Genomic DNA, 24087 nt, shown 5'->3' with positions numbered 1-24087 from the left:
AGAAAGTATTTTTTTTATTTTTATTTTTGCAGAGACTATTTTTAACCCCTCCAGTTGCACCAGAAGTCTGAGGACTCTCAGAATCATTCTACCTGTGAGAATCTTCAAAACAGCTCAGCCCCAGCACCAGGAACTTCCCTTTCTCTCTTGCCTGGTCCATAGCGGTTTTGTCCCCACCATTGTCTCTATCTAGATTCCAAAAGCTGCAGGGGAGGTCTGAATGTTCCCAACATTCATGTATCTACAAAGTAGAAATGGCCAAGCTAAATTAGCAAGGTTAATGGCAGAGGGCAACTTTGTCTTTTAACAGGATCTACTGCCATTCTTAGAAACTTCTCAATTGGAGTGGGTTTTTTAAATAGGATTGTTTTCTCTTTGATTACAAAAAGGTTTAAAAACATAGATGTTGATGGATTTGAATAGGAAGAAACATCTTTTTGTCCAACTACCCTTATGTAAAGTAAAATAAAATATCAAGAAAGGTAGGGAGGAAATAGAAAATGGAGAGGGGGAAACTCCTAAGTGTAGTTAAATCAAACGCTTAAGTCTCCAGCCTTCCTTTTACCTCACCATTCTCAGGTGTTGATTCAAGATGAGTGAACTCTCGGGTTCTCTTCTGCTCAACCCCAAACTTTAAGTGGTAATAATATAGACAGGCTAGATCAAGGGACCAACAGTGAGGGGGAAAGTCCTGGAAAAGTTAGAGTTTGTTGTGCATACTTTCTACTGACGACTAATAGTACTTGACTTACTAATATTTTTGTTTCCAATACCCTTGAATTAACTAATTTCTATTTTTTCTAGCACTAAAGACATTAGCAGAGAAGGTGTGTTATCTACTCCTATTATTATATGGTATATAAAGCATTCTTTTTAAATTCAGAGGGAGGTGATTTTAAAATGTGTGTGTGTATGTGTGTGTATGTGTGTGTGTGTGTGTGTGTGTGTGTGTGTATCTCATAGATCCTAGTAAATATGTAGATTTTGACAGGAAGAAAATAAATAGATCTGTTCTCAATTTTTTTTTTAACCTTCCAGTGGTCAGAATTATTAACACTTCAACAAAAAGGAAAGTTTTCTGCAGATCATTTTGTGCTCTGTTCATATCCTAAAAGCATTATGGGTGAAATCACATGTTTGTCACACTGAGTGAAAGAGAAACAATTTTCAGAGTTGCACAGCTTTTCCAATAGGAGAGAAATCCAGTTACCAACTATATGTGGGTTCACTTGGGGTTCCTGGGACTGATGGCACATCAGCATGTCTTCTGAGATGTGCACATGGCATGTCATTACAGCTGTATATCATCAGAACAAAAAAAAAAATTGGTTTTCCTTGGAGTATCTCTAAGTTGATATCATATTCAATAACCCCGTAGTTGAAAAATCTATATATGATGGATGAAGTTTGGACTATCTTCTGAATTTAATTCCTCCTGTGCCAGCTTCTGCAGGCCCTGGTGTACCTGTCATTTTGAAGTGTTTAACTGCAACCAAGAGCTACTTTCGCCAGATAACGAACTCCAGGAGAAAAATTTTTCTCATGTGTACAACAATCTCATTCTTCACTCTTAACTGTGCCATGGAGGAGCCAGTGAATTTGGAGCCTTAGCCTGGGTTGGGTGCCAAGTCACAGCTTGAATCAAGGCTGTGGATCACAGGGTGAGGACAATGCTTCCTTCATCTGGGTTTGAGGGTTTCCGGGGCATGCAGGCTTCTAAGGTGGAGTCCCAGTCATTATAACACGTTTCCACCAAGCCTCCTCCCTGCAAGAGGAAGTACTGCTTCTGCATCCATCAATGATGGCTCTCAGAAGAAAACATCTAGAGCTTTGTCTGGCTCAGACAAAGAAAAAGTCAACCTAGAAGTGTTTTGTGGGGGCAACTGTATGGTTTAGGTAGACAGCAAATTTCTTCTCCTCCCTTAGTGGCCAGCATCTTTTATTCACTTGAGTAAATGGATTCAGAGTTGGCAGGGAATTCTGGATTAGAATACTCCGGTTTAGCCTAGTACCATAAGTCTGGATGCACCTGTCTCATGCATATTTTGGGTCTGGTCTGGGGACTGCCCTCAGGATATGGACACTGCTGAGGGTGTTCAAGGTTAAACTTCCAGGTTCAAAGCCTAGACATGTGACTTGGTTTGGAACTTTTAGACTAGAACCAACCTGGACTCCAGGTGGAAGTATGATGTTCAAATTCAGATTTGTGATATGTGAGCTGTAATCTGTTTACCTGAACTTGGTTTTATGTCTGACAACCAACTAATACATGTGGTTACAGAAGAGCAAAACCTCCATTAGTTTGTATGTCACTAATTTGGAATGTATGTAATATAGTCTTTTTTAATGTGTCTTTTAGTTGGCAATGGATCTTTATTTATTTATATGTGTTGCTGAGAATTGAACCCAGTGCCTCACACATGCTAGGCAAGTGCTCTGCCACTGAGCCCCAACCCCAGCCCTGTAATATATTATTGATGAGATTAATCTCACCTTCGACCAGAAGGCAAAGTTTAAATTGCTAACAAGCTGGAGTTGAATTAATAAAATATTATTTAAACTAATTATTCAAGACTTATTTAAGAGAATAGTTAAAGAAAACAGAATTTCCTTACCTATTAGAAGAGCTTCTTTCTCTGATTTTAAGCCTTGGCTTCTTTTCTCAATATTGTTCTCCCGGTCTTGGTTGACTAATGCAACTGTCAACACATTGATTTCCTATAGAGTTAAAAAAACAAAAGCCATATATATGTTTATGTAGATTCTATGAATTCCAATAAAAACCACCAGCTATCTTAAGCTCTATAAAAGAGGTCATCACTTCCATTTGTAAATGAATATCAAATCTTATAAATAATTGATCTATTTGTCCAACAGTAGAAAATTCTAAAACCTAGACTCCTAACTTCTTTAAGCAAACCAAGAAACTGTGTAAGTAGAAAATTTGACACAAATTATCTTAGATTTTTGTCCATGTTTTGATTAAACTCTGTTCACTATAGCTGTATTTGACTGAAGCTAATTTAACATGTTTTATTTCAAATATGAAAAATTTTCTGGGAAAGTTTATAGCACATCACATTGATTTATAATGCTATGCTAGTATCTTGAGTGAGTACATGGGGAAACAGAACCTATTGGGAATCACAGAATTGTTGGTAGGAGTATTTAAATTGAGTAGGTGTGATGTGGATCCCGATACACTATCAGAAAAGGTAGATAAAGCACAGACTGGGAAATTCTTCTCTTTGGAAACTAAGACTGAAAAATTGTACAATAACCGATTAACACATGAAACATTGACGCTGGACTATTTTTAGTTCTTTCTATGGTCTTCTTAATTTGAAGACAGAGATAAAGAATCGACTCATATCTTCCCAGTCTTGATATGAAGACTCAAAAGAGAGAGTGATTTAATAGGAATTTAAAGATCTGCATGTATGGGATAATAGAATCATTAGGGAAGTTGAGTTTTCTAGAGGGAAGATGTTCACTGAAAGATGGTTCTCCAGTGAGATCCAAGATAAAGATAGAGGTTTCCTATACAAAGTTATGTGATAGGGAAATAAAGGAAACACTATTTCCAGGAGAGTGGCTGAGGGAGAACTCTGGAAATCAGCAGAAAATGATGGGAACCTTAAAAAATCTGGAGAGTTGGAAAGGCAATCTAGAGAAAAGAGCAAGACAATTTGCAATTTCAACCCCAGCTCATGGCTGGTGAGTGGGCAGTGTGTGTAGAGGATGCAATGACTCCACAATGCCAGGGAAGGTAAGTGGCAAAGTACCAGCAACACCATCAGAGCAGCAGATGGGTGGGCCTAACTGCAGGAGAAGTCCACAGTCCTTACAGGCTTAAATCCAGTTTGGGAATTGGCTGGTCAGAGAACAACTGCTCTGCTCCAAAGAATAAACTCTCATTGGGCCTCCCCCAACCCCCAGAACACAAGCTGCTACAACAGATGCCACTGCTAGATGCCATCTTGCCTTAGGGGATGGCAGCTGGTTTCCTGAGTTGACGGCAGCTTTGAGCCTGTGTGTGCCTCACAGAGCAGAGAGAGCTTTCCTCAGCATCTTGCACCTTCAGGACCAGTGGCTGCCAGAGCCAAAAGCTCAAGTTCCAGTGGCACTTGTCCCATAGGAATGAGGGAAGGTCTCCTCACCAGTCTGCAGTCTTGAGATTGCAGTTGCCGGTATGAAAGTCCCCATATCACCTGTGCATCTGTGGGGATCTGTGAAAGGTTCAAGCTGCATCCGGTAGTCCCAGAATCATGGCCCAAAACCAAGCACTACCTATACTTGCTCTGAGGGAACTAAGGAAGTTCTCTTTCCTAGCTCATGGCCTTGTACTGAAACATTGGCATGAAAAGTCCTGATGTCACTCACACCTGTCTAGAAGACCCTGGGAAAGATTAAATTCACATTCTTTGGCTCCAAAAATTTACCTACCAGTGACCTAAATCTTGTACCACCTGCTGTATCACCTGCAGGACTTAGGAAAGGTCTCATCCTCAGCCCACAGCCTTGGAACTGCAATTGCTAGTATAAAAATCCCCAGCATCAATCATGCCCATCTCTGGAGAACAAGGGAAGTTCCCATAGTGCCCTGCAGTTTCAGGACCATCACTACCAATGCCACAAGTCTTGTCCCATCAACACTTGACCTGCATGAGCTAGGGACATTCCTATCCACATCTGACATCTCCAGACTATAGATACCCAAATACCAAGCCTTGACACAACCTGTGTTTGGACTAGGGAAGGTCTCCTCCATCTTCTTTGCTTCCAGTTTCATGGGTAACACCACAAGCCCAAATGTCACCTATGTATGCTCCAGGAGACCTAGAGGAGGTCTCCTCCACAGCTAGAGTCCTGGAACCATATCTACTATTGCCCTAGCCTCACCTGTATTTGTCTCTTAAGAATTGGAGAAGGTCCCATCTAGGTACTGCAGCTCTAGGAAGTGGTTACCTGCACTACAAGGACCAGAGCTACCCACAATAAATCCACAAAACCCAGGGAAGGTCCCCTTTACATTCCAACCTTGAGTCCATGGTTCCCAGTGCCACCAGCCCCATCATCACCTGTGCTCACATAGGGGGAAGGTTCTATTCCATCCTATGGCTCCAGAATTGAGGCTGCTGGTACCACAAGCCCTGGATATCACATTCATCCTGAGGAACCTGGAGAAAGTCTCCTTCATATCCTATGGCTCAAGGTCCATGACTGCTGACATCCTTGGGGTCACCTATGCTGCCTGCAGAATCTGGGGATGGTCCTCTTGACATTTCACACCACCAAGACTGTAACGGTTGCTACTGCAAGCCCAAGTGCCATCAGTACTTGACTCTATGGGGCCTGAGGATTTACACCTTTGAAAGCCTATGTCCACTGCAATGTTTTACAACTATTTTCATGTTCTGCTGCAGTCTAGAGAACTGAGGCATTAATGTTCTGATGTTCATCACAGTCAAAGAAATTAAACACTTTTGAACTCACCTATAATCAAAGCAAAAGTAGCCACACAGTTGACATCACACATCCCATCTAAATGGAAAGATGTTTTCCTATAAAAGCTATTACATAAAATTGGAAGAGGTGAATAGTTCACTAGATGTACATCAACATTAGGGATACAAAACACATGAACAAAAAAGACACCTCCAAAGGAACACAATAGTTCCCCAGAAACATAACATTTTTGAGGAAAAATATAAAATGCTGGAAAAAAATCAAAATAATGACCTTAATGAAATTGAGTGAGATGCAAGAGAATATAGATAGAAAAGGCACAGAAATGAGAAAAAAATTCAGGATCTGAATAAGAAGTTCACCAAAGAGGAAGAAACATGAAAAGTACCAATAAGAAATCTTGAAGCTAAAAAATCAAGCCATGAAATAAAAAATACAATTGAGAGGGTCTATACTAGATTAGAATAAGCGGAAGAGTGAATTTTTGAACTTGAGTTCAAATCTTTTGAGGTAACCCATTAGACAAAAAGAAAAAGAAAGAATTAAAAAGGATGAAGCAAGCACATGAGATTTTGTGGGACACTATTATTCACATCATGGGAATTTCAGGAGGAGAAAAGGAAAAAGGAATTGAAAACCTATTTCACAAAATAATAATTTATAAAAACTTTACAAATATTCAAAGAGATATGGACATCCAGATTTAAGTTCAAAGGAGTCCCAGACAGATTCACCAAAAACAACTTTCACCAAAGCACATTCTAGTCAAAATGCCAGAAGTACAGGATAAAGTGAGAATCCTAAAAATAGCAAGATAAAAGCATCATGTTACATATATGGGAATGCCCATTAGAATTTTAGCAAATCTGAAAGCCAGAAGAGAATTGGATGATATAATCAAAATCCTAAAAGAGGAAAACCTGTCAACTAAGAATACTATACCCAGTAAAACTATCTTTCAGAAATGATCAAATAGGATTTGTTCCAGTGTTGCAAGAATGGTTCAGCATATGCAAATTAATGAATGTGAAACAACATATCAAAGGAATGAATTCAATGAAAACCATTTGAATATCTTAACAGAGGCAGTAAAAAGCATTTGAAAAAAATTCAACATCTCAAAATAAAAACTCTCAAGAAATTAAATACAGAAGGAACATACCACACACACAAAAAAACTATAGACTATTTATGAATAACCCATAGCTAGTATCATACTGAATAGGGAAAAGCTGGAAATATTTCCTCAAAGATTTGAAACAAGACAAGTATATTCACTTTCTTTTAATATAGCACTTGAAGTCGTAGCAAGAGCATTAGTCGAGAGGAATAAGGGGCATCTGGATTGGCAATTTTGCATGTTTGCAAATTATACAATTTTATACACACACAAATCTATGCCATCAAAAGCTGTTAGAACTAATAAACTAATTCAGTAAAGTTGTAGGACACAATATCAGCATACAAAAAGTAACATTTTTATATACCAAAGATAAATTTGCCAAAAAAGAAATCAAGAGAACAATCCCCTTCACAAAAGAAAAAAAAAAAAAAAAAAAAAAAAAAGAATACATTTAACAAAGAAGTGAAAGATCTTTACAATAAAATTTGTAAAACGCTGGTGAAAAAATTATAGCAGATAAAAATGGCAAGATACTGTGGGTTCATGGATTAGTAGAACTGATGTTAAAATGAATATACTAGCTAAAATAATCTATAGGTTCAATGAAATTCTCATCAAAATACCAATGATTTTCTTCCTAAAAATAGATTAAACAATCCTAAAGTTCATGTGGCACCACAAAAGATCCAGAATAGTCTAACTGATCCTGAACAAGAAAGAAAAAAAAAAAGAAACCAAAAAATAACAAAAACAGGAAAACAAAGCTGGCGGCATCATAATACCTGACTTCCAAACATAACTGCAAAGTTATAGTAACCAAATGAGCAAGGTACTAGCATGAACAGACACACAGACCAATGGAGCAGAATAGAGAACCCAAAAGTTAATCCATGTTCACCCAGTCAACTAACTTTTTTCCGCATTTTTTCTTTTGTGATGCTGAAGGTAGAACCCAGGGGTTCCTGCAAACTAAGACAGTGCTCCACCGCTGAGGTATATTGTTTGTCCAACTAATTTTTGACAAAGGTGCCAAGAACATGCAGTGGAGAAAGAAGAGTCTCTTCAGTAAATGGCACAAGCAAAATTGAATATACAGATGCAGAAAAATGAAACCAGATCCCTTTTTCTCACTGTACACAAAAGAGAGCCAAGACCCAAATGTAAATCCTGAAATTGAATTTGCTACACAGAAATATAAAGGAGACACTTCAAGACATTGGTGTGAGCAATGATTTTTTAGATAGGACCCCAAAGGCAGACAACAAAAGTAAAAAAGAAAAGACAGTTGGGATTATATCAAACTAAGAAGATTCTGCATAGCAAATAATCAACAGAGTGAAGAGATAACCTACAGAATAGGATAAAGTATTTTCAAACTATTAATTTGACAAGAGATTAATATCCAGAATATGAGGAACTCAGAAAGTTGAATATGCATTGTCGCCGCCCATGGCAATTTGTCACCGCCTGCAGCAACACTTTGCACGGGTATAGAGGATAGAGGAACTGAGATTTGATTGCTTTGAAAGGAGAGAGAGAGAGAGAGAGAGAGAGAGAGAGAGAGAGAGAGGAAGACTTTGCTTAAGAGAGAGAGACACTTTCAGAAATCCATGTCTTCTCAGTTTTGCTGCTGCTTCTTAAAGGTGCGTCCTGCATCCTGTGAACTAAGGGTCCGTCTACCTAAGGTGCTTTAGGGATGTGTTCTGCATACTGCAATCTGTGATCTGCAACCTAAAGATGTGTTCTCAGTTCTCCGCTCTCTGCTCTATCTTCCGCCGCTGCCCCTACTCGCTGTTTCTATCTGCTTGCCGCTTCTTCTTCCTTTCTGCTAATGGCTTCTCTGTTTCTTTCTGCTAGCTGCTCCTCTTACTGTCGCTCCTTACTCCTTGTCACTTTTCTCTGCATGCTGCTGCTCCTTACTCCTTATCACTTTTCTCTGCCTGCTGCTGCTCTTTGTCACTTTTCTCTGCATGCTGCTGCTACTCTTTCTCTACTACCTACTGTCCACTTATATTCCCTCCAAGAGGCGGAGGGTGGAGCCACGCCAGTTGAGATCAGGCCAGGAGCCAGCTGCCCAATCATGAGCAGGCGCAAGCAGAAGCACTTGAGAACACCTGTGCACGAGTACCTTCAATGTGATCAAAACAGCTTCTGGCTAGCTGCCAGGCGCCATCTTCGGCGAGTTCGCATGGCATAGCCCCCAACAATGCATAAAAAACCAAACAATCCATTTAAAAATAGGCTTCAGATATGAATTGGTGTTTCTCAAAGGGAGACTTACAAATGGCAACCAGTACATGAAAAAATGTACAATTCGTCAGGCAACTGGAAATCAAAGCAAAAATGAGATATCATCCTACCCTAGTTAGAATGAGTATCATCAAAAGACAAAAAATAACAAATGCTAGTGAGATGTGAAGAAAGGGGGACTCTTATACACTGTTGGTGGTAATGTGTATTAGTGCAGCTATTATGGAAGACAGTGTGAATGCTCCTTTAAAAACTAACAACAGTACTATCACATAATCCAGAGATTTCACTCCTGGGTATATCACCAAAAAACAATGAAATCATTGCACTAAAGAGATACATGCACTCCCACGTTTACTGCAGCACTATTTGCAATAGATAAAATACAGAATCAACCTAGTTGCCCATCTGTGGGTAAATGGATAAATCAAATGTGGAATATATACACAACAGAATATTATTCAGACATCAAAAAGAAAGAAATGCTGTTATTTGCAGCAAGATGCACAGAACAGAACTGAACGTTACTGTTAAATGAAATAAGAATGACAAAGAAAGACAAGCACCATGTGTCCTCAATCATTTGTAGAAATTTAAAAACAATCCCATAGAATGGAGTGGGTTAATGGTCACTAGGGCCTGGGAAGTGGAAGGAGCGGGGGAAGGAAAGAAGTTAGATAAGGGACACCAAAAAATTCACTAGCACACAAAAATGATTTACCGCTTGAAGTGATGGAAGAGTTTATTACCCTGATTTATTACACAGTGTCTACTTGTATCCAATTACCATAAAATACCTAATAAAGATGTACAGATATTATGTCTCAATTTAAAAAAAAAAAAAAGATGATTGCCAAAGAAGGGCTAGCACATTGAGTAGGAGTTAAAAAGACCTTTCCATAAAATGGTGAGAAATCTGCTGGGGTAAGATAGTCATTAGATATGGCAAAAGAACTTGGATGGTCTGAATAAATGGTTTGGCAAGTTTTTACAGAATTGGAAATGGGTACAAGAGAGGTATTTAGCTAGTTAATAAAATTAACCAAACTTGTCACATACAAGAATTAGAAATTGCTGGGAGTATGCTGAACATGCAAAGAGTACAAACTACATCTGAAAGCATTCAAATAAAAAATAAACTCAGCACATGCCCATCAAAATAGATCTGTGAGCTTAATTTAACATGAGTTACTACTCTGTAAATCAAGAGTGATTAGAAATTGCTGGGGAGAAAAGACTACTGAGAAATTGTGGTTGGTAATATTTGGTGAGCATTTTTGAGGTTTCTTTTAAGGTCACACTTACCTACTGATGACTGAGTAATCAAGACTGAGTAAGCAGTGAAGACAGGTGAGGTAAAGAATTGAAGGAATCACAGTGATGTGATGACAGATCAGAGGGAGGATCTTGGTTGGCTAGAAGGTGTCAACTGAGACTGTCCCCATGAGAAGAGGGGTCAGAAAGAGAAATGGTCTAAGGCGAGCCTTGAATAGCTGTACATAAAATGTCATTAGAGATGAAAGGGGCTCTTATGCTTCATAAAGGGGATCTTGGGAGAGGCCCAGTGGAAACACAATTAAGAATTTTAAAATAGAACAAATCTTAAAGGTTTATGGAGATGCAATTAAAACATTTTATAAAGAGTTACAAGGATGGGAATAGGAATTCCTTTTGAGATGAAACAACACATGGTTTCTTGATGAGGTTGTCTCGATTACAGCGGAGAAGGGCTGTGTGTACACTTTATCTCCTGGGCCAGTGAGGCCAAGGAACCTGCTGAGCTTTGTTCATCGTATGCCTTAAGGACAAACAGGGCCATGCACTGGGCTTCCAGGTCTTTGAAGGTAGGATGCTAAGCGGACTGCAGGCTGAGGTTCCATAAAGATCTCACAAGGGAGGTTTAGGAAGAAAGAGGTTGGAAGAACATTAACTAGGATAATGACTCCATCATTAAAATACACAAATAATGAAATTCAGAGCTGAGTGGAAATAATATCTCTAAGAGCGGGTGATCTGTTCACAGCCTGGATGATAATTGAGGCCAAATGAAATTAACCAAAAGACTTTAGTAGACAACAGGCCCACATTAATTGCCAAGACTGAGTGGTGTCCTGGGGCCAGTACATAGTTAAGGATTCAGGTTTAGGAGGGAAATAGACTGCAGAGAACAGGCAGTATGTGGGGAGACACCAGGAGATGGGAAGGGCAGAAAAGAAAGAGTCCACCCAAAGATGCTGTTAGGCACCTGTCTTAATGTCCAAATCTGGAGTCATAAAGGGGGACTGTGAACAGGGCCCCTACAAATGCTACTGAATCAACAGCGTCTACAAGGAACTAGATAGAGCTTACCAGTAACTCTTAGATGATGTTCTAGAGTTGGGCAAATGAGGATGAAAATTCTAGAACCACCACTCTGTGAAAATATCTTGTTATTAGATACTGTGGTCTGTGTTTTGTTGACCACAAACAGTGTGCTATTGCATGGTCTTCTGCAGAGACCATGGAGTAAACACACCTCTCTGCCTGGATCCCATACTAGTCAGCAGGCTTGGTTGTGCTAGAGTCCTGAGGCTTGGTAAATACTCCAATTTGGGGGTATTTCTGAAAGTTCTGTACAGGAGGAAATGGAACTATTTTTCTGACTCCTTTAGGATGGAGAACTATCTGGGAAGTAGTACAGGCCAATGAAGCTGATCAGGTGGGCTTTAAGGAGTGTATGCACCTTATAATAAACTGACCTTAAAACAGAATTTTCATCATATAGCAATGACATGTCCAAGTATAGTAACTAGAGACTTAGGTCAATAATTCATTTAGTGAAGTGGATCAACTTGTGACTACTCAAGAATTTCTACCGTCTAAGTGTCCTGAAGTCTAAGTCTGCTGTGGACAGGGTAAAATCTCAGACTCTGGCTGACAGAATGACAGAGTTAACTGTCATTAACTCTGGATGAGTGAATGCTCAAGTCATATATTTTGCCAAAGACAAATGTTAACATTAATATGAATATATCTTTAGGGTTAGAAGATAGAATAGTGATTTTAGATAGCTACATTGTATGCTGTGCTTTTTGTTGATAAAAAAGAAGGTCTTTATTCTAAGGACTTGTGCATCATTGGTTATTTAGAAAAATAAAACTAATCTTATTTGTTTGTGTTTATAATATTGTTCACTTGAACAAGATAATTGTAATTATTGGTAATCTACAAATTTGGGGTAGTTTATGAAGGACAAAGTAGATAAGCAATATCTGTTCCTCCCCTCCATGTTTTTACTTAGTGTCTAAAAATCTAAATTACCATCTACTGTTTGTCAAAACAGCTCCATCATCATGAATGGATAAAGAGGACTGAATACACAGAATATGGAACTAAGTTATTCTCTAAACCCTTGTTGCATTTAAACTACAACTATTTTTACTTTTGGCTACCCCCAAAATATTTATTTTACATATGTATATATATATATAAATATGTTATATATATAAATATATATTATATGTATATATCACATAGATATCACATGACTATTATCTGCCAGGGAATTTGAAGTGTTTAGGGATATGGAGTCCAGAGTGTCAAGGAGTGCATTCTTACTCAGGGGCCAGCAAACAATTTTTCTAAAAGGTCTATAAGAAGGTAAAGTCAGTGGATAAAGCTAGAGAAGCAGGTATCTCAGGATGAGGGGTTTAGATTACATCTGGAAGTCTTCACAAATGAAAAATTTTCAGCAGAGAAGGTTTGTAAATAACTACATTTGAGGACGTTGGTTTGAAGGCAATGAAAGTGGAGTCAGGCACAAGAGGTTGGAGCCTACTGAAAGAGTCTAGTCAGGAGTGCAGACTGCCAACAGGAGAAATATGCAAGAGGTAGAATTTTTTAAAGAATCTGGTGACCTGGTGAATGAGACAGTGTGAGTAGGAAAACAGAGAAATCAGGAAGTATGGAAACAAGGTTGCTTAGGTTTATAAGTTTTGAACTTACTGTGTCTATGGTATCTTGTCAAAGAATGGAAGAGGTAGTAGGATATATAGGTTTTTGAACTTAGAAACAAGGTCCTCCTAGCTCTTTTAAAGGACCTTTCTCAGGTTTGTGTTTACAGCAAACACCCATGATTCTCCTGCAAAGAGCAAGCTTGATCACATTTGACATAAATAAAGTTGATTTCCCAAGTTCAGTGTTTTTTTCCTGAACACAACCCCATACATATGCAGGCATCCCTCTGGGCCCCTCTGCGGGAGATGTTCAGGTTGTAAGATCCATGAGGATAAGCCCAATGAAGGCAGGATGGCTAGTAGCACGTGATAAAACCGGAAAGGGACACTTATCAAAGTGCTTCTGGGAACAACTCCTCATAACAGAGACAGATTGGCCATGCTATTGAAGAGAAAGGGAGATAATTTTCAAGGATATCAGAGGATATATAATTTATGCTATGTCAACATACAGTTTTAAAAAGCTCTCTTCTCTCCTTCCCATTTTTACTTTCATTATCACATAGCACAAGTCCTGTATTTCTCAAAGGCATTTGTTCCAGTCCTCTTGAAAACCTTCTTCATCTGGACACATTTTCTATGCTAGTGATGGGGCAAGTGATCATTATGCACTTGGGGAGAACTGACTTTCACATCTGCTTTCTCAAAACCACTGACCCCTTTGAAGTGTTGACCCCATCTAAGCAAGTGAGGCTACATGGTCAAGTGGAAGCCAGGCTCTAATTTTGTCACAACCAACATATACATATTGGATAACATTAGGCAGAACATTTTCTTAAACCTTAATTTTCTCTTACTATTCTATGGCTATCACCTATGTGGCTGTGAGGACCAAATTTAAAACCCAAAAAAAAAAAAAAAAAACTATAAACTTCTAGGAATACATTGTAATGCCATCATTATTCACTCTTATTATTGATGGAACTGCCTGGATATAAAACAGGTCCCTAACATAGACTTGAGGTTATGAATTCAAGCAAGAAATCTGTGTAAGACTTTGACTGCAGTCATGTAAAAATAGGTATGCAAAAAATGATAACTGTGGTTCTATTTGAATAGTGGATATTTTTTCTTTTCTAAATTTCCTGTGGACATTTTGTTACACTGTTATCCCTATAATCCCAGCACATATAAGTACCATTTTGAAGAGCTGTATGTTAAGCAGAGCCCGTAGCTGAACATTTTATTAAGTAACATACTGAGTGACACCCTCCCCACAGTTACACCCTGAAAACAGACCAATACCATGTGACTTCCTCTATGGTCCTCCAAGGGTTGGTGGCTTCTATAGCTACTACTGCAAGATAAATGGGACGGTCAACAAGATCTACATGGTACAGGTTGACCATGTCACCTCCCACTAAGCCACTGGTTCCATGGCTTTGTTTTGCAGTTTGCTTGTATGCCCTACTCCTAATGTCACACCTTCATGAAAACAGGGGCCCTGCAGACAATAGTCAAGATGCCAATCAGCTAGTTTCTTATCCTTTACTCACATTTTTGTAAAATACCAAAAGTAGTCTGCTAAGTGATGTACCAGTCTCCATTAACCTTCAAGCTATTCTTCACAGGATTAGAACTGTGGGAGGAAGGAGAATGGAGACATCCCTCATACTTTTCTTTATGAGCCAGTTACTAGCATATAGCAGGCACCCAGTGGCTGATAAATGATGGAGTGGACTGCAATAGTGACAAAATGATGGATCTGGACACAGAAGATTCTGGCTGTAATTGCCAATGACCTGCTGTGTACCCTTGTTTCATTTTTTCTCTTTGTAAAAAGATCTGAAGCAGATGATCTCTACAGAGTTTTCCTGCTCCAAAGTTCTGTGCCTGTTCTGTGCCCTTTCCCTCCAGAATCAGGCCGACTTGGTACAGATAATATATACTCATCCTGGATTTCTGATGTCATTAAGAATCAGAGAAGACAGACAAAGGAAAGGGAGAAAAACAGTAAGAAACCAAATGGGTAAGAAAAGGATTAATGGGAATGAGTGACTAAACTTTAGAATGTCTCATGGTTCAAGGGAAGTAAGAATGTATCCATGTCCAAGGGTGAGCAGAATCTCAGGCATTTCCTGTGCCTTAGAAACCCCAAAGCATCATCAGACTCTCTAGCAGCCTTTGATGTTCAGGCAAACCTTAGATGCCCATCAGGCATTAGTGTCAGAGAAAGAATTTGAAAACAGACATTTGGAGTCCTGCCCTAAGCCAAGATGCAGCAATTCATCACGATGTGGCCACATTTTACATTCTGAGATGTTCCACCTCATTGGTGTTCAGGACCCAAAACACATGCATCATGGCCTTAGACAACTTTGAGAACTGTTTTCTAAGATTTTCAATTGCAAAGATTAAAATAGGTGGCGGCTGGTTACAAGTCATAAAAAATAACTTTTTAAATAAATATAGGCCAAAACTCAGTGTGGTTTAGGTGCCAGAGATTTCCAGATATTGCATTTTTCTGGTGACCATCTTCATTTATATTCATTTAACAAGCCCTGACGTGGGGCTTACTATCTGTAGATTGTATTATAAATACTTTAGAAATATGAACTCATTTAATCCTTATAACAATCCTATGAAGTCTTTTTTTTTTTTAACATATGAGGAAAACTAGGCATAGAAAGGCTAATAACTTGCCTAAGGTCATACAAGTCATAAGAAGTAGACTGAGGATTTGAACTAATTTGTCTCATTCCAGAGCCTTAACCACAGTTCCCAGTTGCCTCCTGAATGCTCCCCTGGCACCCCATTACCATCTCTGTCAACCGAAAAATATTTGGAGCATTAATGTTGAGCAGCTGCAGAGTACGGGGACAGAACCCCCTTCTGAGGGCTGCCTAGAGTCCCAGCTCACTCAGGAGTCAGCAGGGGCTCCAGGCAGGCCCAGCAAGCAGTAGTTTCTGCACAGCCACAGGAACAAAGTGGGACAAGACAGGAGGCCACTCAGCAGCCTGGTCAAGGAGCAGCATTAGCAGGGTCTGCCTGGCTGCTGCTGTTTGGTGATGACAGACTTCCCGTGGACTAGTGTGACATGTAACTGTGGTCTGTGTGACAGTAAGGGACTGCACGGGCAGAGTGCTAGGGTCAATGAAGAAAAAGATTGACACAACTGATCTCTTGGTTTGGAAGAAGTGGGTAGAGGAAGGCTGAGGTCAAAGTACACTCTGAGAAACTACTATGGGCCATGTGTAGCACTGGCCGGACAGGCAGGGGGAGAAGCAGAGAACTATGGGGCAGTCCCAGCCACACCCCACATATGTGGCATTAAGGCAGAACTGCTAATGGGAAGAGAGGGGAAAAGGGGCAACAGCAGCATAAAATATGCGTCTGTAAATGCAATGATTTTAGACATTATCTAACAATGCAAAGGAAGGATAACACAGTCCAAGTGCAAACCACAACAAAGAGGGACAGGTTAAAAAGATCTAAACAAGTTAAGTCTGGATAGGTAGCAGAGTGATGATAGCGGAAACTGAGAATGCAGAAAATCAGAAGCACTGGCTCTAATTTTAGAAATGTTGGATTTGAGGTCTTAGAAAGACAGCTGGAAATATGGGAGCCAAGCTCAGGAGACCTCCCAGCCCAGCTCTGGCTCACTCTCAGAGTCCCAGCACACACCTGTTGTCCCAGCAGAGCAGGACCATACCTAGCAGGACCCTCAAATAGCCCAAGGGGACTTTTTGTGCTCACTTGATCAATCATTCTCTGCATTGCAAGAACCCCTCCAGTACCTAGCATGGTGTCCTCCACGTAGCCCCACCAGTACTTTTTGGAATAATTACATCTGAGCTGCTTAGTAATATTTGTTGAATTAATATTATCAAACGAATCTGATACTATATACATAGAGAGATAAACTTCATGGGTGACATTGACTGGCAATCATAAGGATTTTGTCAGAACCCTTGGCCTGGAGTGATGGACAAGAAGACTATGAGAAGTACGTAGAGTGGAGAGTCAAAACAAAACAAAAAACAAGACACTGCAGTAACTTTGGGTATTTTGCATCCTTTTGGTTCCCTAAATGCATCTATTATGACATTAAAGTAATTTTTTTTACTCTCAGATTGAAGGAAGAAGTTAAATTTTGAGTTTGGATCCATTTTTGATGCTCTCAATGTTTTAAATTTAATTTTTTTAAGAAAGCAAACAGTAAACATAAAACTTTTCCTTTCCAAAGCATAAGACATTTCTTTAGTTCACAGTATTAGGAATAACTGTTAATGATTTTCTCCTTACAAATATTAAATATATAGTCCACTGAAGAGAAGTTCTAAAATATAGAAAGAAAATAAAAATGAAATTCTACTACACAGATATGAGCACTATTAATTTCAGATAATTACCTTTTATATTTTATATATAATCCTCCTTCCATATATATATAAAAATGTGTGTATGTATATGTTATTGATGTTTAGTGCTTACTTGAAAAACAGGATTATCCTGCCTATGCAATATGTAAGTAGAATATCCCACAAAAAGAACAAAGATTTTGATAGAAAAGAGTAATTTAAATTTCTTAATCTTTCTCATTAAATACTAGGAGTATCACTGCTGCTTGGGTCAGAGCTTAATTATGGCTATCAGAATTTACACCATGCTTAAACAGTGGTCTCAAGCTGGCAATTAAATGACTTTCTTTTGGCATAGTTTTGTGACAGTCATGTTAAATAAAAATGATCTAAAAATAAGGGAAAAAATCCTTTGTTTTCCAGTGACTCCACTATTTAAACTACAACGTGCAGCATTTTTAGTTTTACTGTATGCCACTGTAGACATTACCAAATGAAAAAAAAAATACTTGATTTAAAAAATGCCCCTGCATTTCTCAACATGTAAAAAATGTAACATGTAAAAAAAATGCTGTATCTATATGAGTCCATATGCTTCATAGCCTGAAAAACTGACATGAAAAATCTTAGCCAATAAAATGGAGCAGCAAACAGAAGAAACTAAAGTAAAATACTTTTTTAAAATGTATGTATGTGCAACCAGAATTAGTTGGCTTGATTTATCTTACATGATACTGACTCTATTGCTGGTAAAGATTAATTGTATTATGGTGCTCTTGGCATGTTATTTTCTCAGTTCATTTCTCAGTATGACATTTCTTATTTTTCTCTGCGACAAAGCACTCACTATCATAATTTTCACCTGCTGAGTTTACATTACTAATGATAATATTAAAATTTAGAGGGTTGTTTTGACCTTTACAGTGGTAAATTAGGTCACAAGAATGGATGGGATGAAATCTGACAAGTGGGAAAGACAGACATTTGATTATCATTAAAGTAAATCAAATTTCACAATGCCTGTTTGGCATACAGTAAGATCTTATTAGTAAACATAAAATAGCCCCCTTCCCAATATACCCACAACAAATTCTCTCTCCTTATTGCCTTCTTACATATGCCAAACATAAGAAATGGAATTCCAAGAACTAAGCATTCTGGTTTGCTGTGTATGGTGTGTGAGGGATATAGAATTTGATGTCCCATAAGTAAAAAATGAATATAAATAATGGTGATGATAATACTCATAACCCTTTCTGAAGGCTTGGTAGATGACAGGTGCTGGTACTATTGTTGTTTCCATTTTACAGACAGAAAAACTGAGACACAAATCAGGTACGTAGTTCCCTTCAATTCACACACCTGGAAAGAAGTGATATTGAGACTGGGTCCGGAGAGTTAAGACTCCAGAGCCCTTAATCTACACTGCCTTGCGCCTAAGTCACCTTCGAGGGAACCACAGCTTCTCCACCTTATCCCTTAGTCCATCTTCAAATCCTCTTGGGCAAGTTCCCTTTTCTGTCACACATTGTCTTCTTAATAGTCCATGTGCTTCGGGAGCACAGTGATTGTATGGTGAAGGAGTATACTCCCCGTGGACAGAACCGTGCCTGCTACATTGTACTGCTTGCTCGACCTATAGACCTGGATGGACCCAATTAGGTAGGACCAGTTGTGGGTCCACCAATCTTTTGTATACTCTCTAAATTGATGTGATTTCTTAGGAACAAGGGCCAAGCAATTACTAATTATGTAATTAGTAATTATATAATTATTTATTAGCCATTGGGACATCTTAGTTCTCTACAATTTGATTAGAATTTATAAAGTCTCCACCACTCTTTCATTCAACAAATATTCATTGACTATCTACTAGAATGGTAGACTTTGTGAGACAAGAATATACAAAAATGAATAATAGTGGTTTCTGCTCCCAAAGAGTGCAAGATTCAAGAGGCATAAAAAAAATATCAAAATAAAGTGCAACATAAGCTATATTAAAGGTCTGAATGCTAAAGAAGCCCAGAGTGGCACCTAACCTGGTCTGAAGAGTAGGCAGTATATTTCTTAAAGTGTGGTCTGCAGACTAGTTGCACAGGTTTTACCTGAGTACTTATTAAAAATGAAATTTCTCAGACCCCAGCCTAGTTCTACCCAATCAGAAATCATTGCGGGGGGAAGGGGTCACTACTTTGTGCTTTAAAAAGCTCTGATTCTGTTACTTACTAAAGTTGAGAAGTATTACCTTGGATGACATAAGATTCATATGCACAAAATAATTGAACAAGAAAATTTGCCAAGTTACAATCTGTAAAACAAGGAAGTTGGAGGAGGTGATACCAACCACCTCAATTCTAACTTTTAGTCTACAAACTTCTGTGCACACCTTAATGCTAACTAGAATGAAACGTGCTTGTCTCACCTAACCAGGACAAACAGATTCACAGTCCCGCCTGAGGTTGCTGGAATTCCACACAGTTCCATCATCCATCCAAGAGGAGCAGAATTTACCTGCCTATACGGGCTCCTTGCTGTGTTAGGTTCTGTGAGGGATACATACAAATTCCCTGAGGAACTTATACCTGAGTTGGGGATAAGCCTCTCAAAACTGAGGTGCTCAAAATAATTGGAAAGGTGATGAATGCAGTGGGAATGTGGAGATGATGGTAATTGATTTGGTTTGATCATACAGTAAGACCCTCCAAGCAACAGGAATTGAGCTGGGCTTAAAAACAGGTGGAAGTTGCATTGCAGGCAAAAAAGGATGACATGACAGATGAAGGAAGGTGAATTATCAATAACAAATCTAATTATTTAGAATTTTTAATGAATGGTTCACCTCACTGAATTTGAACTGTTGACTAAAGTCATTTATCCAGAAAACCAGGCCAATAGTTAATTTCAATACCAGGTCAATAGTTATTCTGTTTTTACCAAGAGGATCAATTTGAATACTGTCATATAAAATGATCAGGAATAACATCTAAGAGAATGTGTGTGTCGGGGGGTGGTGGTAGGTGTGCGGTGTAGGAATTATACCTATATGGGTATTGGGGCCTTATACATAGTGTGCACTCGCAGATCTTTCATAGTTTCATCTTTCTCAAAGATGGCATGGAAAAGAATTGCCTGAGCAAATTAGATTCCGCAAGTCTCATAAACATAAGTAGCTCATCAGCATACACTGAACAGTCTGGAAATTGTCCAGACAGAGAAAGCCACTCTGTAATCTCATGGGGAAGCTGACATAATAGAAATGACGTGATGCCGAATATCACAGCCACAAATCTTCCTACAAGGGCAATTTCGAGGCTGGGAAGGCAGAGGCATGGATGATTTGCTTGGAGGGAGTGGGGCGGGGGGGCAGTGACTAAATGAACAAAAATTTGAAAAATCAATCAATCAAATACATCAAAACTGGTGAATCTTTTCAGGGGAAACTGCAGCGTTTCAGAGAACAGCCACCTGGCAAGAGGCTACTTGCAAGTCTCCCAGTGATTTTTTTGGTATGTTTATAAGGTGCTGCTGCTGAAAGAGATGGTGACAGGCACCTAGAACCTCCCTGGCTCTGACATCTGCCTACGCAGTTCAGAATGGCAGACTCATCATTTGGGAAAGTTTCACTGTCTTTCTATAAAGAATACAACTTAAAAACATATCAGAACAGGTGATTGCCTCTTCTTTTAGTCAACAGCTTTCCTTCTAAATTCAACTTTTGCTCTCCCAAATTAGGAACACCTGGAGGGGATTTCATTGACATTGAGGCGCAGTTTGCTGATGTTCTGGAATTTTGCTATATTTAAGTTAGATTTAGAGCCACTGGTGTAAGGGTTGCAACCTTCTTGGAGGTTTGAGTAAAGTGTCCAGAAGGCTGGAAAGACCAAGAAGGAAGGCATGTGAAGCCTCAGCTGGTGGCCATGCACTTACACCTGGGCTAAGAGGAGGGTCAGGTCCTGGAGAGGGGAGTCTCCAGCCAAGCTGGAGAAGTTTTAAGGCTAGAGGGATTAGGATGTACTTCATTTAGCTGTGCACAAATTTAGGTATGTTTATTTCCAATTCCAAGTTGTGCAGTTTCATCCAGGAAACCCACCAATAATTTTACTTGCAGACTGACGCCCAAGCTTTGTGACTTGCATTTAAGAGTCTAACTTTTGTTTCAACTTTTTGTGAAGTGTGGCTATACATTCAGCCACAAACACACTCTCTTGCTAGAGTTGGCAGGGGGTCATTTGATGGTGGAAGTCACTGCTATGATGCTTGCCAGGGCTGATCCAGAAGGGCTAGTGGGCAGCAGAGAGTGACATGATAGGCAATTCTTCCTGTCCTGGTCTTCCCTGCCCTTTTTTCTTTCTATCTTTGCATCTTTTTTTTTCCCTATGTAATTTCCCTACATATTTTCTCAAGCAAATCCCACAGTCCAGTGAGTTATGGGCAGTGTGATGAATGAAGTATGGAGATGTGTATTGAAAAACAGAAGACCACCCTCTGTGGCATTACATAGCCATCTTAGGAAAGCTGGGCAGTGCTGAGCAGCGAGTCCTTGGAGAACACAGTCAGGGTGGCAAGTGGAGCCAGCTCCAGATCCAGCATGGCTGGTACATTTCACACCTCTCTTCCTGGTTTCCTGTGGTTAGCAGAAACTGAGGGGTATGAAAATCACTATGAAGCATTTAATATTCTAAACAATACAAACAGACTTCTAGGAAGCCCTTTGCCTCCTGAGTTACATACAGAGCTGAAAAGAAATGATGTTTACCTGCTGGTCATCAACCCCTTGCTATTTCAGACTGCTGGTCCTGGCACTATATTGGAGGGACTGAAGATGCTGGAGTAAAGGTAGCCCCCACAGTCTCTGCAAGGCACTAGAGCAAACTTCTGCTTCTGTCCATCTTGTGCGCTCCCGTCCCTATTCATAAATACTACTGAACAATCCTCCACTCAGTTCTGGTCAGGTGTCAGCTGCTGTCAATGCACGAGAGGCAGGAATGCTGTGAGGGAGCGCTCTAGGTTAATTCGACTTTAGAATGGTTTTTCTTACATTCACGTCCCAGTTGTACGTTTGGAGCTTACAGGTTACTGATATGTAACTTTTTTTTTTCAGTCGCTCTTCTCAATCTTACTTATTCTGGAGAGGGTGGACAAATCTCACCGGGGTGGTGGCCTGATTCCATTAGTTTTGGTCTGAGATCCACACAGAAGGCTCTATGTCCCTAGGCTATAAAGAAGACTGACAGATAGTTCACAGCACAAGACCCCCAAATATCACATCTGAGTAACCTTCATCTAAATTATTTATGAAGTATCTACCATTTTCCTTTCTCTTTAAAGTGCAAATATGCTTGAGAGATATTTTCCTCTCATGTTGAGGCACTCAGCATGCCTCTTTGAGGTAATATACAGACATTATTATGGGCTATTTATTTCATCACTTACCATGTAGGAGCTGAGCTTTAATCTTTTTAAAGAATCAGCAGATTTCCCTCTATCCCTAAATTCCAACCAAGCACAAAAGCTTCTCCATTTATAAAGTGCTTAAATGATGAATGAATTAACCAATACATTGTTACAGCACATTCGCTGCACACTATCCATGACAGCAAAAACAAATAGTATTTTAAAGTCTCACAGCAGAGATGATAAAATAAAGTAGAGCACATCTGTAGCATGAAATATTAGGCAGTCATTAAAAATCATATTAAGAAAACATATTTAATACCATGGGGGAATGCTCATGATTTTTAAAGAAAAAATATAGGCTGTAAAATTGTCCATATGATATGCTGTAAATCTGGTAAAAAATGAATATGCATGTATAGAGACAAAAAGGAAGAAAATACAAAGGAATATAAACACTAATTTCTGAGAAGATTGCAGGTGATTTTTTTTTCTTTTTTTTTCCTCTGTACTTTCAAATTTTCCCCCAAAAGAAAACAACACTTTGAAGATAAGAGTATTTGGTATTTATATGTATGTGTACTGATTCTATAAAAGTGCCAACCTTCCATTCTAAATGGCTGTATTTGCTTTATCAGGCAGGATGACCATGAACCTATCTGGGGAAGTACATTCTGTCTTCAAAATGGATAACTTTAGTTCAGATCTTGGTCTTACCTATACAGGCATCCATGTCCATGTCTGACTCTTTCACATGGTGCTGAAATTGATATTTCCTTCTCTGTTATTTTCTAACCTGGCCTGGGGGAAAAAGGAATTTTCGCTCCTCTAAACTAATTGGTCAGTGTCATTAAACATGGGCTAATCCTGTTTCCATGCCCCAGATCCAGTCTCAGCCCAGCAGGTACACCAACTCCCATCCTGACGGAAAGGTCAAACCCCAGCCTGGCTGAGGTATTTGGGCAAGAAATTTCTCTTGAGTGCTGACTGGAAGGGTGCTCCTTGGGGAGCCAGCTCTGCCCAGCCTTGACCGTTCCCTCTCTCATCCCTCCTTGGAGCTCTGTATGTGCTGGGAGTGGGGTGTACCATGGGGTCCCTTCTAGTTACCAATTTACTCAAGGGTACTGGGTTGGGATGTGTGTGTGTGTGTGTGTGTGTGTGTGTGTGTGTGTGGTTTCTTGGGTGAAATTACTGGTTTCACAACAACAGCAGAAAATGTGATGAAGCAGCTGAAAGAAGACAGCTATGGGGGGTAAAGGTGGTGGTGAAGGGGTAGGAAGGCAGCATTGTCCAGAGGAAATCAGTGATATTACAGGAGCTGCTTCAAGAGGGAGAGGTTAATTCTGGGTGTGAGCATTTGACATGTGAACAGGAGCATAAATTACAGGGTAGAAGAAATACTAGTCCACGAGAAGTCCATCTTCTTGATTTCAGGTACCTAGAGAACAAGGGTGACCTCAGCCATCTATATCTGTGGGTCCATCTCTCCCTGAAGGAGGGACAGAGTGGCTAATGATTTACCAGTTGAGTTTTCCAAGGGTCGTAAAGCTCCCTA

At 39.4% G+C, this 24087-nt stretch overlaps 1 protein-coding gene across 12 annotated transcripts in view; it reads right to left on the bottom strand.

Moving 5' to 3' along the window:
• The window catches only part of Enox1 (ecto-NOX disulfide-thiol exchanger 1), a 531696-nt gene that overhangs the window by 37205 nt on the left and 470404 nt on the right, over positions 1-24087 (bottom strand). For all 12 annotated transcript variants that reach the window (XM_047554196.1, XM_047554188.1, XM_047554186.1 and 9 more), the window contains one exon: positions 2616-2718. In XM_047554196.1, the coding sequence (XP_047410152.1) occupies positions 2616-2718 (103 nt within the window). The remainder of the gene's footprint in view (positions 1-2615; positions 2719-24087) is intronic.

Source organism: Sciurus carolinensis, chromosome 5 (assembly GCF_902686445.1).
Source record: "Sciurus carolinensis chromosome 5, mSciCar1.2, whole genome shotgun sequence".
NCBI lineage: Eukaryota > Metazoa > Chordata > Mammalia > Rodentia > Sciuridae > Sciurus > Sciurus carolinensis.
This window is presented reverse-complemented; position numbering and strand designations above follow the sequence as displayed.